Here is an 11,635-nt window from a genome sequence, read left to right on the forward strand (position 1 = left end):
CTTTTCACAATCCAATCTACACCAAGAATCAATGCAAATGGACAATTTTTAACTACGGCTACTTCATTTAACTCAACCACTTTATTTTCCCATTTTACTTTTAAAGAACAAAAAGAATCAACCATAACTTTTTTATCATCCACCCCAGTTAGATTCAAAAAAGATTTTTCACGCTTAGGATCCAAAATATTTTTTACTACACTAAGTCTTATAGCAGACATACTAGCGCCTGTATCTACCAGGCCAGTTACTTCACCAATACTTTCTATGAATACCTTAACCAGTGGAAGCTGGGGACGACAAGGAAGGTGTGCATAACCGGTGAGCATAGGCCTTGCTCCTAACTTACGGTTGGTCCTTTTCCCGACTTTGTTGGGCAGTGACGGGCCATGTGTCCAATCGCGTCGCAGCTGTAACATTTCCGCTTACTTGGGTCAATCCATCCTCCTCCTCCGCGATCACCTCCGCTTCTTCCACCACGATCACCTCCGCCTCCTCCGCCACCGGTGCCACGACTCCCAATCGTCATCTTGTTGAGCTGTGCAGTCAGTTGGTTAACCAGCTGATTGCCAAATGTTGCTAGAGTGGCGTTCAAATCAGGAGCGCTAGGTGGCGCCACTGGTGGGGTTGTTGTCGGAGCTGCTGGTGGAGCTACTGGTGGCGCTACTGGTGGGGGGAAGACACGTGATGCTACACCAAGGGTCTCCAAAGCACGAATCCGCTGGATAAATTCCGCGACGTTGGCTGGACGGTTCGCTGTCATGGCGGCCACATGTTGCCAACTTGCCAGGCCATCTATAAGAAAAGCTACCATCTTTTCATCGTTAAGGGGGATAGGGGCAACACGTAACAATTTATGCTTATCTAAAGCGTACTCAATACCCGATTCATCGATTTTCTGTCGTCTTTCTTCTACCAACCTGAGCCATTCACCTACGTGTAAACGTGGTGAAAAATTCGTGATGAACGCTCCAGACCAGGCAGCCCAGGTTGCATGCGTATGGCCGATGTGAATATGCCAATCCAATGCTGTCTTCAACAGTCGCCTTGATGCTACCTGGATACGCTGTGCGTCTGTCCAATCTTCGGCCACGGCAACTCTGTCTACAAAATCTACAAAATCTTGCGGGAAATCCCTTAATTTACCTTCAAAAAACGGGATAGATTCGACGGCTGCAGCTGCTACACGAGGCGTTGCTGCTGCTGGGGCAGCCGCGGCGTCGTCTGCGAGTTGTTGTACCAATGCCACTGATTGAAGACGCTGCTGGTCTAGCGCATTCAAAAGCGCCGTCGATTGATTTTGGGCAGCCGTTCGATCTGCGGCCATTGCTGTCGCAAGATTCGTCAACGCATCTATTAGATTTTGTGGTACCGCCATGTCTGCTACCCTTGCAACTGCAGTTGCCGGAACTGGTAAATTAAATGTTAGCCTACTTGAGCCACCACGCACGGATGGTGACGGTACGAGTGTGGTTGGCGTTACTACTCTTGCACGTGTCACCGGTGTGACGGCGGTTTGGGTGTTTGAACGCGTCCTAATCTGAAATGGCACTGTAGATTCTCCACGTTTAGGCGGCATATAATTCAAACAACCAAAAAAAAACTATCAATATGACCGACTTACGGAACGCAAAACAAAAAATATTAATAAAGAAACTTCAATCAAATTTAGGTGATATTAACGACACACAACGACGTGGTCGAACACACGAGGAAAAAAAAACGTAAAGTACTAATAATTATCTACTAACATGAGCCAAAAGCCCATTCACACGAAGTACAAAAAAAAGAAAATGGCGACTATCTCGCAGATTCCATAAGCCAAAAAAAAAGAAGAAAAAGAATTGTTTCAATGCCTCGACGGGCCACGTGGTTTTACGCGCGAAATGTTATGGAGGGTGGGTGGGGGCGTTTTCAACACGAGAAAAAAAAATTGAAAGGGGGGGGGCTGATGACGTGACAAAAAAAAACTGATTCAACTAATAATCGATTACTAAAAAAAAATTCTCGTGTGTCATACACAAGACACAAAAACCATAAATAATGAACTAAATCAACGAAAGAGACGAGGGGGCGTTATCAAAAAAAAGAAAATGACTTGGATATTGCACGGGCAGTTCTCAAAAAAAAAAGAAAAGCAACAAAATTTACCAACAAAACAAAAAAAAGAGAACTGTTCGGTGGCCCGTGCCCGACTTCTGACACCAAATGTTGCAATCTACTCGAATAAGGAAACACGCGACACACAAAATAGGGGTGCTTACACGAGTATATTCTACTTACACGAAACACAATACCGCGAGTGAGCCAGGTGTTTAAGCCAAAGCTCTCTCTCAACTTGCTTACGACAGTAAGTCTTACAGAGACGCACTCGTCTCAACTACTACACGAGATCTTCTCACTGCTCTTTCGTGTGCCGGCCGTCACATGACAGTCGCGCCCACTGGCGGTCACAATGGCAATCACAAGGGCCCTCAGGGCACCCATACAGTACAGAAAGGGGTTCATAGATGGAGTAAGGAGACAGACGGGGCCGTCTGCAACACCTGGAAATCGCCGAGCAATGGAAACTGATCGAGAAGGAGGACGACTCTGAAGATGAGTCTTGATAAATTTTAATGAATTGATGAAATGATTAAAACAAAAATTAAATTGTGTGCCTATGCAAATTCACTCGTTAAAGTTAAATACACTTTATACGTCAATTCAAAGCATTATTTAAAAAAAAAGGAATTACAAAATAATGTATTCTTACACGTGAATGGTAGGGGAAAAAAAATAAAGATGATCTTATCCTCAATCGCTGTCATCATCTGAATCCGTATCGTTGGCCACGACTCCTTCGTCTGCGTAGTGAATGTGCTCAATCTCCGTAACGGGCTCCTCCACATCTGCTGTTGCTCCCTTAGGTTTACCAGTAGTGCTGCCAGACGGCTGCATAATCAATTCCAAGTTGTTGAGCTCCTCGTCGCTGTCTGCTTCCTTGTAAGTTTTGCCTTCTTCCTCCAACTTGAGCCGCTCAATGAGGCACTTTGCCGGGTTAAAGACACCAAAAGTTTGTTTGCCGCAAACAAAACACCGCTGCGATTTGCGGTAATGTTTCAAGGCGCAGGCCTCGCAGAAATAATTCTTACACCTGCCGTGTCAAAATTTGCGTTAAATTCTCCTTCTTATAAATGAATAGGAGAGAGTCTTTATTACTTGGAGACAAAGGGATGTTGGAACGACTCGCGACAGATGAAACACTTGAAGGGCAAATCTTCGTCGTCCGAGTGTATTTCATACTTTGAGTCGTCTTCGGCCGGCTCACCTTTTCCCCTTTCTTCTCGCTCCAACTGCCATCCGAATTTATAATCGGAACGGTCGTGCAAGAACTTTCAACTGTCTAATAAAACACAGCAAAGCTTTATAAAAGTTCAACTGAATGATGATAATAACCCCAAAAACTTTTGGTTAGATTTTGAATACCTCCGAAACCGCAGAAACCCGTTTCCTTGTAATCTTTACAAAGATCTGGTTGGTAATCCCATCTCACTGTTGACCCGATGTTGGCTGGGGCTCGCATGGGCGGGCCTTTTCTCACATTGGCAGATGCAGCATTTCCTTGGGCTGTATCTCTTTTCTCGTAGTACTGGGCATAGTTAGCCAGGCCACGATATTTCTTGTCATCTGCTTTGCCTTTCAGCTCCTGCTGGACTGTCAAAAGATAAAAGAATTATTTTGGTTCATTTTTAAATTAAAAGTTGACCTACTTTGCAAAGATTGTGAAGATTACACGGTGGATAGCCGTGGAATATTGGAGCTATCGTCCTTGAATCGGCAATGTATTCTATTCAGGTTCCGTTTAGAATTCTTTTATTTCAAATAAAATAAATCGAAAGAAAACATTTGAATATTTCTACAGGTTGTTTAGGTATTGACCAACACCTCGCAACCAGACCTACTTGAAGCTGACCTGATCCGCTCCGTATTGCATGCGGTGGCTAAACAATCGACGGAACAAATCCGTCGTAACCGGTTATTGGCCCCCAACTTCTTTTCTTCTCTCGTCTACTGGTACTTACAGAAAACAACTTAATTCTTAACTTCAATACCTATAACGAATTGATTTTTCTTTTAGTGATTCCACCATTCCTCACATTGAGCAGTTGGAAGAATTGCGTTCCATCATTCCACCGCCTCCGCTGGACATTTCGACCGAGAAGGAATGTTTCGATTTGTGGATGAAGGTGATGCGACTCAACACTTACCGCAAAGCCGTCATCACCGGACTTGTTTCCAGCATCGGCAGTCTCACGGAGAGTTTGGTATGCATTTGCATTTATTAAACAACACCTCGAGTATTGCTTATGACCTAACTTGTTGTCTCGCAGGTTAAAAGTTCCAGCGCTTCATCAAAGCTCACCAAGGAGCAAAGCGCATTGGTAGAAATTTTCAAAAAGAGAAGGAAAAAGAGGACCAATTGAATTTCGTGACATTAGCAAAAAAATTAATAAAAGCAACAAAAGATGTCGTTGCGATAGTCACATCTCCAAAACTAGAAACGAAAACGAGAGGGTCAATAGGCTTTCGTGTCAATAGACAAGCAGAGGCCTTATTGACAAGAAAACATATCGTGGTCGTGGAACTAGGCGACGTATAAACTATAGCGTCGCGTCACGAAAAACGGCGTGGTAATAGACTCGAACATGAAAATTACCCCTGTACTCATTCATCAGTCCTCCGCGTAGCGACATCTAGTGGCAATGACAAATTCTAATTAACCCGCCGTAGCCCTAGCGTTCTGCACTTTAGCACTTTTAATCTAATCTATTTTAGTTTATATTTTAGTTTATTTACCTATTTTAGCCATCGCGATATTAAATTATATGCATTATTGCAATATTGATTAATGTAATCGGTACTTGATTAGAAATTTATCCCATTGGTTTTTAATTATTGAATATTTGCGCTGGGAGGAGCCCCGCAGCACCATTTAATCAGTAGTACAGAAATCATGTATTATAGTTCATATGATCCATATTTGACGGTAAGATTTTATTTTACAACTAACCATTTCACAAAATTTTGACGACATGACAACTAACCGACGGTTCGGCCCACGCAGCCCCACATCTCGAAGGCCGACACCCAGTGGCGTTTTTACATAATTGGTTAAGTAAATGGATTACCAGGTATTATTCTCTCAATTTTCAATTTTGATTCTTTGGGTTTTCTATGAGAAGTATTACATGAATACATGGAGAAAAGTCCGCTTTACAATACTGATACATTTATATGTACTGTTGTTAAAATGTTATTAAAATATTTACTAGCGGGAAATCTTCATTCTCATTGGTTAGTTTATTTTACTCATGCATATCAGAAAGCTCTGATACTGTTTAACACTAAAGATTCAGGAGCAATTCATAATCAATCGCACACATTTTTATTTGACTTTTTCATTTGTTTTTATGAATTGTTTCTAAAATAGATAACATCATCTGCAACAATTGAACATGTGTACCTTAAATTACCCTCAGGTTCTTTTACTTCTCCATAGATGATTCTTCCTTGAACAAAAACTCTTTGTCCTTTATTAGTGTACTTTAATATCGAGTCTCTCAGGTAAGGTTTAAACACACAAATTCTGTGCCACTCAGTCTTCTGGTTGACATCTCCTTTAGGAAAACAAATCAGTTTAAAATATTTTGAATTAAATTTCAATTAACAAACCATTGGGATAACTATAGTTTGAGTTTGTAGCCAAAGAAAATGTAACAACTGGATGTTCCAAAGAACCACGTTTAACAGGATTTGAGCCAACTCTACCCAACAGAGTCACCGAATTAATAGCTACATAAAAGAACATTAGAACCTAAATACTATATAAATGAATGTAATCTTTTAAAACTAACTTTTTTCCACACCAACTGTAAGAGGGGTAGTTCCGCCAGTGTTGTTGTTTGTAAGGTGAGTTCTCCATTCATCAGAATCAACTTGTTTCCGACATGACAAATATATTTGTCGACTCAACGCAAATCTAGACATATTTGAAATGAAACGACTTCCTGATTTCAACGTTAACATTTCTTTTCTTTCTTATTTATCTGGAGAGACGAAGAGAAAAACTGTATTTTATTTTTTTAAGTTTCACTTGTGTTAAAAAAAATTTCTGGATTTTGAGGAGTTTGTTAATTATTACCAATAACAATGTTGCCACATAAAACAATCATTCCATACCAGATCCATAAAAATCAAAAAAAAAATTCTAAATTAATAATCTATATCTTTTTTATGAGTTTGAAGATAGCTATGATTGATAATGATAAAACGAGTTCTCATTACCGCAGTCATTGTATTTATCGATAAAAATTGAAAATGTGCCCTTATTAACCAGGAGTATGGAGAAATGGTTGCCACTTGCCAATGATCATGTTAAATTTCCTATAAGGGGATTCGACGGGAAGCTACTTTTTTACTAGCGATTTTGGATGGAGGTCGAGTTGAATCAACGCCATCTAAGACGTTGCGACATATATACAGTCAACTCGACCTTTTAGTAAAATGAGCGGACGACTCCTTATGAGAAATTTATCATTGAGACTGGAAACCATCTCTCCATACCATATACATATGGAGAGATTGTTACCAATGACAATGTTAAATTGCCCATAGAAGGGGCTCCGCTCATTTTACTAAATGGCCCCTTTGAATGTCCGTATGTCGCAACAGCCTAGATGGCGTTGATTCAAAGAGGCCACCGTATCATGTCCATACAAATGTCGCTAGTAAAAAAGTAGCTTCCCGTTGAATCTCCTTATGGGAAATTTAACATGGTCATTGGCAACATCTCTCCATACTCCTGTCCATACCCATGCCTTAACCTGATTTAATACCCAGGACATAACGTGACCTGGGTTATTTTACATGATGCAAGCCTCAAGCCAGTCAAGCGGGACGGTAAATTTTTTTAAAACGCCGATCAGGCTCCAACCCCATTAAGGAAAACAACCGCTTAATAATTTGACTGATATAAGAAGAAATCCGTCCCAAAAGGTCCGGGCCACAGCGCCAATGGGATCGGGATTCGGGATACACTCTGGGGATACATAAAAAAAAAAAAAAATGAAAGCGAAGAACTACATAAATATGGCAGCAGAGCGCTGTTTGTTAGGGCTCCGTTTCGCGCCCATTTCTGCGCAGAACAATAAACCAAGTAACTTGTCAAACAGTGTTAAGCACACAGCACAGGGAGTCAGTTATTAACATAAACCGATTCTGTTAGGCAGTTATCCATCTACGATTTCCTTTTAACATGGCTCTGAATCCGGTAGATTATAACGCGCAAAAGGGTAAATTAATATCTTATTTCATTTCTATATTGGAATTATTTTTTTTTTTTTGTTTTAGAAAAAATTAAAACGTTTTTCGCCGAATTTCACAAAGTGGGAAAAAACGGTAAAGACTTCAAATATGCCACTCAGTTAACTAGAATTGCTCACCGTGAGCAGGTAAAGTAAAAATACATTCGCAATCGTAAATTTATTTTAAAACAAGATTGTTGTAGGTTGAACTAGTGATTGATTTGGAAGATGTTGCTGAGTTTGATGATGAATTAGCAGAACAGATAGTTGACAATGGTAGACGATACACTTTGCTGTTTGGGGAAGTTGTTCAAGAAATGCTACCCAACTATAAAGAGCATGATGTTGAAGCAAAGGATGCCCTTGATGTCTACATTAATCATCGCCTGATAGTTGAAAATCAGCACCAAAATGATGAACCAAATAGACTGCACAAGTATCCTCCAGAATTGATGCGCAGATTGTAATCTACACTAATATTTTCTTGAAATAATTAATGTCTTCTGAAGCAATCATTTTTTTTAGTGAGGTTTATTTTAAATCTCCTTCTTTGCAGAAGGCTATACCCATTAGAGAAGTAAAAGCTGTTCATATAGGTAGGCAATTTATTATTCAGCTTAGTGATAGGCTTCTAAAAAAGTTTTCTGTACACATTCATTCTAGGTAAACTAGTGACAGTTCGTGGCATAGTAACACGTTGCACTGAAGTGAAACCAATGATGCAGGTAGCAACATATACATGTGACCAGTGTGGTGCTGAAACTTATCAACCTGTAATTTCAAAGAAGCTTACACTGATGTTATTTTCCTCTAATTCTAAATATGGTATTTTCTCTAGATTAATTCAACATCTTTTATGCCGCTGTTGATGTGTCCCACTGATGATTGCAAAGTGAATAAGAGTGGTGGTCGCTTGTATCTTCAAACTCGTGGCTCTAAATTTGTCAAGTTTCAAGAACTGAAGATACAGGAACATGTAATCTGATATTTAAAAAAAATCTTAAACTTTTACTCATAATGTAACCATTTTGTTTTGTCAAAAGAGTGATCAAGTGCCGGTTGGCCACGTACCGCGGTGCTTGACCGTCTATTGTCGGGGCGAAACAACGCGTTTGTCTCAACCTGGAGATCATGTCAGCATTACAGGCATTTTCCTTCCTATGTTGCGAGCAGGTTTTCGTCAACAAATGCAAGGACTTCTTTCCGAAGCTTATGTCGAAGCACATGTAAATATGTTAGAACTCCATTCTGAATAGTGTTCATTAGCTCTTAACTGTTTGCTGACAGAGAGTAGTTAGGTTAAACAAAACCGAAGATGACGAAATGAGCATGGAAACTCTGACAGAAGAAGAACTGCGTCAAATCGGCGAAGAAGACTTTTACGAGAAGCTTGCTACAAGCATCGCACCAGAGATTTACGGACACGAAGACGTTAAGAAAGCGCTGTTGTTGTTGCTTGTTGGTGGAATTGATCGAAAACCTAATGGCATGAAAATTCGTGGAACGATGTAAGGCTAGTTTCTTTTTATATAAATGCATGTTTTCTAAAAAAAAATCATGGAATCATAACAGAATAGGAATAGTATTAAATTAATCTAATTATTTTTATTTATCTTACGTCACAGCAATATTTGTCTAATGGGAGATCCTGGTGTTGCAAAGTCACAGCTACTGAAGTTCATCGATCGTCTAGCCCCAAGAAGTATTTTAAATAGCCCAAAATGTACGTTTGAAAACAATAATAATAATTTAAAAAAAAATAGGTCAGTATACCACAGGACGTGGATCTTCTGGTGTCGGTTTGACTGCTGCCGTGCTGAAAGATCCAGTTACGGGTGAAATGACCCTAGAAGGAGGAGCGCTTGTGTTGGCTGATCAGGGTGTCTGTTGCATTGATGAGTTTGACAAAATGCCTGAGTCTGATCGTACGGCTATCCACGAAGTCATGGAACAACAAACTATTTCAATAGCCAAAGTAAATTCATCAAAACACTAATTTAAAATTAAGTTTTTATTTAACTTACCATTAATATTTCAGGCAGGAATCATGACTACACTTAATGCCCGTGTTTCCATACTAGCAGCTGCCAATCCCGCTTATGGTCGATATAACCCAAAAAAATCTGTTGAACATAATATTCAATTACCAGCAGCCCTTCTTTCGCGTTTTGACGTTTTATGGTTGATTCAAGATCGCTCAGACAGAGAGAATGACTTAAGGTGTAACTTTGGTTGTCTTAATTCCTTATTGAGTTTGACTTATTTGCCTTCTTACCCATTGAATCATTTGGCAGACTGGCACGACATATTACGTATGTTCATCAGCACTACTGTCAACCTCCTACACGCGTGCAGCCGCTTGATATGAAACTAATGAGACGGTATATTGCTCTCTGTCGTCAAAAACAGCCTTCTGTCCCAGAACATTTGACCGACTACATCGTCAGTATGGACACATCAGACTTTCCTATTAATACTAGTTGAATAATTAAAAATATTTTATAATAGGCGCTTATGTTGAAATGCGTAAAGAAGCAAGAAATAACAAAGACATGACATTCACCTCGGCCCGTAATTTATTGGGTATTCTGCGTTTATCAACAGCATTGGTAATTATACTTATGTTATTTACGCCATATTTCACACTAAGTTGTCTAATTTAACGTGTTTTAGGCACGTCTTAGGTTGGCTGAGGAAGTGGAAAAAGAAGATGTTAGAGAAGCAATGCGTCTCATGGAAATGTCAAAGGATTCTTTGAATCATCACGATCAGCGCCCAATAAGGTATCTCATATTGTTTCATGTGTAAATTATTGTAATGGCTTATTAATTTTTTTTTATTTTTTTAAGACCTGCAAGCGCCAAGGATCAGATTTATGCTTTAGTTAGGGACTTAGCCGGCGACAACAAAGTTGTTAAAATGTCGGCCGTAATTGAACGTTGCACCACTAAAGGTTTCACTCCGGCTCAGGTGGACGATTGCGTGGAAGAGTACGAGGAACTCAACGTTTGGCAGATCAATCAAACCAGAACAACTTTAACTTTTGTGTAAACGCTGTTGTCTTCGTAACAAGGCGTTTGGTATGAAGTGCACAATTCTGAGCTATTCATTTTTCCGTTCACCAATGTAATCGCACTACTTTTTTGATAATGTAATTTATCCAATACACTTTTTAATAGAAATACCAAGTGCGAAGAGTCTTTATGAAGTAAATTGAGTTCTCAAGTAACACAGCCCACTCGGGCCGATAGTTGGCCGATACGAAATGTCGATATGACTTGGCTCTCTCTATTCTACGAGCCAAGTCTCCTCAAAAGCACATGTACTGTCACAACAACACACATTCAGACAACAGTGCCCAACACCAGACAGCAAAAATAGACCCACAAACCACCAAACCAGACATCGTCAGACATGGTCAGACTGAACTCTCACCCTAAACTAAAAGGGGGTCATCTCATATATAGGGGAAACCAGGGTCAGGGTGACTTCATATCGTCATGTATTCATAACAGTCGTCCTCTTTACGCGTCTTTACGTAATTTCCAAGAATGTCTCGATCATTCAACGTTTTGCTATTCTGTGCGTAACAGTATGTTAAAATATCTGAGCATCTTTATTTAAGTCCAGTAATTTCGTAATTGTTTTTTTAACAGTTAATGTATGTTTTAACTAATAGGTTAGTAGATTGGTAAATAAAGTTTCTTCTTCTGCTCTTCTACTCTTCCTCCTCCTCACATGTTTTGCCTCCCATTGCGTAATTACAGACTTTTGACGCCTCAATATGACCAGAAGTGACCATTTTTTGCATCAGGCATTAGGGGAAATGTTCGATACCGACGCTTTTATCTTTTCCGATAATGCAATTATCTATTCCGATAATGCAATTATCTTTTCCGATAATGCAATTATCTATTCCGATAATGCAATTATCTTTTCCGATAATGCAATTACCCGAAAGGGTTTCTAATCGCGTTTTTTTGTGTGCTGGTATTGGGTGCGTTTAGTTGATAATAGTCTCACTAGATGGCTAATCAGACGAAAAATAATTTTTATGGTTAGATCTATTACTATGCGCTATGATTACTATAGAGTTGGCTTCGACTTAGACGAATGGACGTTGACGATTGGACGGTTGACGTCCAAAATCCAAAAATTGGACGTCAACCGTCCAATCGTTAACGTCCACCGAACTGGCAACTTCGGACGTTAGCCAATTGTATGCGCGGCAAGAAAAGGGAATTTTTGAATGAAGTTCCATATTTGACCGCTAGATGGCGTTGCGACAA

At 39.8% G+C, this 11,635-nt stretch overlaps 3 protein-coding genes across 3 annotated transcripts; 1 reads left to right on the plus strand and 2 right to left on the minus strand.

Moving 5' to 3' along the window:
- Window positions 1-2,599: 2,599 nt before the first annotated feature.
- On the minus strand, window positions 2,600-3,700 carry LOC124348718 (E3 ubiquitin-protein ligase RNF113A-like; the record flags this gene model as incomplete). Its single annotated transcript, XM_046798993.1, is given in 3 exon segments — window positions 2,600-3,136; window positions 3,202-3,385; window positions 3,469-3,700. Coding segments are annotated over 3 exon segments (756 nt in total), but the record flags the coding sequence as incomplete, so codon positions are not given.
- A 1,624-nt stretch (window positions 3,701-5,324) lies between these two features.
- On the minus strand, window positions 5,325-6,193 carry LOC124350984 (single-stranded DNA-binding protein, mitochondrial-like). The gene is made up of 3 exons (XM_046801717.1): window positions 5,898-6,193; window positions 5,716-5,835; window positions 5,325-5,660 (listed from the first exon to the last, which is right to left on the minus strand). Exons 1-3 carry the CDS (start codon window positions 6,067-6,069, stop codon window positions 5,452-5,454), a joined length of 501 nt encoding a protein of 166 aa, XP_046657673.1. The 5' UTR covers window positions 6,070-6,193; the 3' UTR covers window positions 5,325-5,451.
- A 988-nt stretch (window positions 6,194-7,181) lies between these two features.
- Window positions 7,182-10,530, plus strand: LOC124348385 (DNA replication licensing factor mcm7-like). Its single transcript, XM_046798586.1, has 15 exons — window positions 7,182-7,334; window positions 7,393-7,493; window positions 7,550-7,809; window positions 7,872-7,942; window positions 8,010-8,119; window positions 8,185-8,322; window positions 8,390-8,572; window positions 8,634-8,854; window positions 8,972-9,048; window positions 9,110-9,321; window positions 9,385-9,566; window positions 9,641-9,792; window positions 9,855-9,955; window positions 10,020-10,129; window positions 10,196-10,530. The coding sequence occupies exons 1-15, from the start codon at window positions 7,298-7,300 to the stop codon at window positions 10,395-10,397; spliced, it is 2,157 nt and encodes a 718-aa protein (XP_046654542.1). The 5' UTR covers window positions 7,182-7,297; the 3' UTR covers window positions 10,398-10,530.
- Window positions 10,531-11,635: the final 1,105 nt, after the last annotated feature.

This window comes from Daphnia pulicaria, chromosome 7 (assembly GCF_021234035.1).
Source record: "Daphnia pulicaria isolate SC F1-1A chromosome 7, SC_F0-13Bv2, whole genome shotgun sequence".
Classification (NCBI taxonomy): Eukaryota; Metazoa; Arthropoda; class Branchiopoda; order Diplostraca; family Daphniidae; genus Daphnia; species Daphnia pulicaria.

Coding starts and splice junctions, on each gene's coding strand:
- LOC124350984 (XM_046801717.1), bottom strand. CDS start 6,069: ATGTTAACGTTGAAATCAGGAAGTCGTTTCATTTCAAATATGTCTAGA. Junction 5,836..5,897: donor TACAGTTGGTGTGGAAAAAA/GTTAGTTTTAAA, acceptor TCTTTTATGTAG/CTATTAATTCGGTGACTCTG. Junction 5,661..5,715: donor AAACTATAGTTATCCCAATG/GTTTGTTAATTG, acceptor GTTTTCCTAAAG/GAGATGTCAACCAGAAGACT.
- LOC124348385 (XM_046798586.1), top strand. CDS start 7,298: ATGGCTCTGAATCCGGTAGATTATAACGCGCAAAAGG. Junction 7,810..7,871: donor CCAGAATTGATGCGCAGATT/GTAATCTACACT, acceptor CATTTTTTTTAG/TGAGGTTTATTTTAAATCTC. Junction 8,573..8,633: donor AAGCTTATGTCGAAGCACAT/GTAAATATGTTA, acceptor GTTTGCTGACAG/AGAGTAGTTAGGTTAAACAA.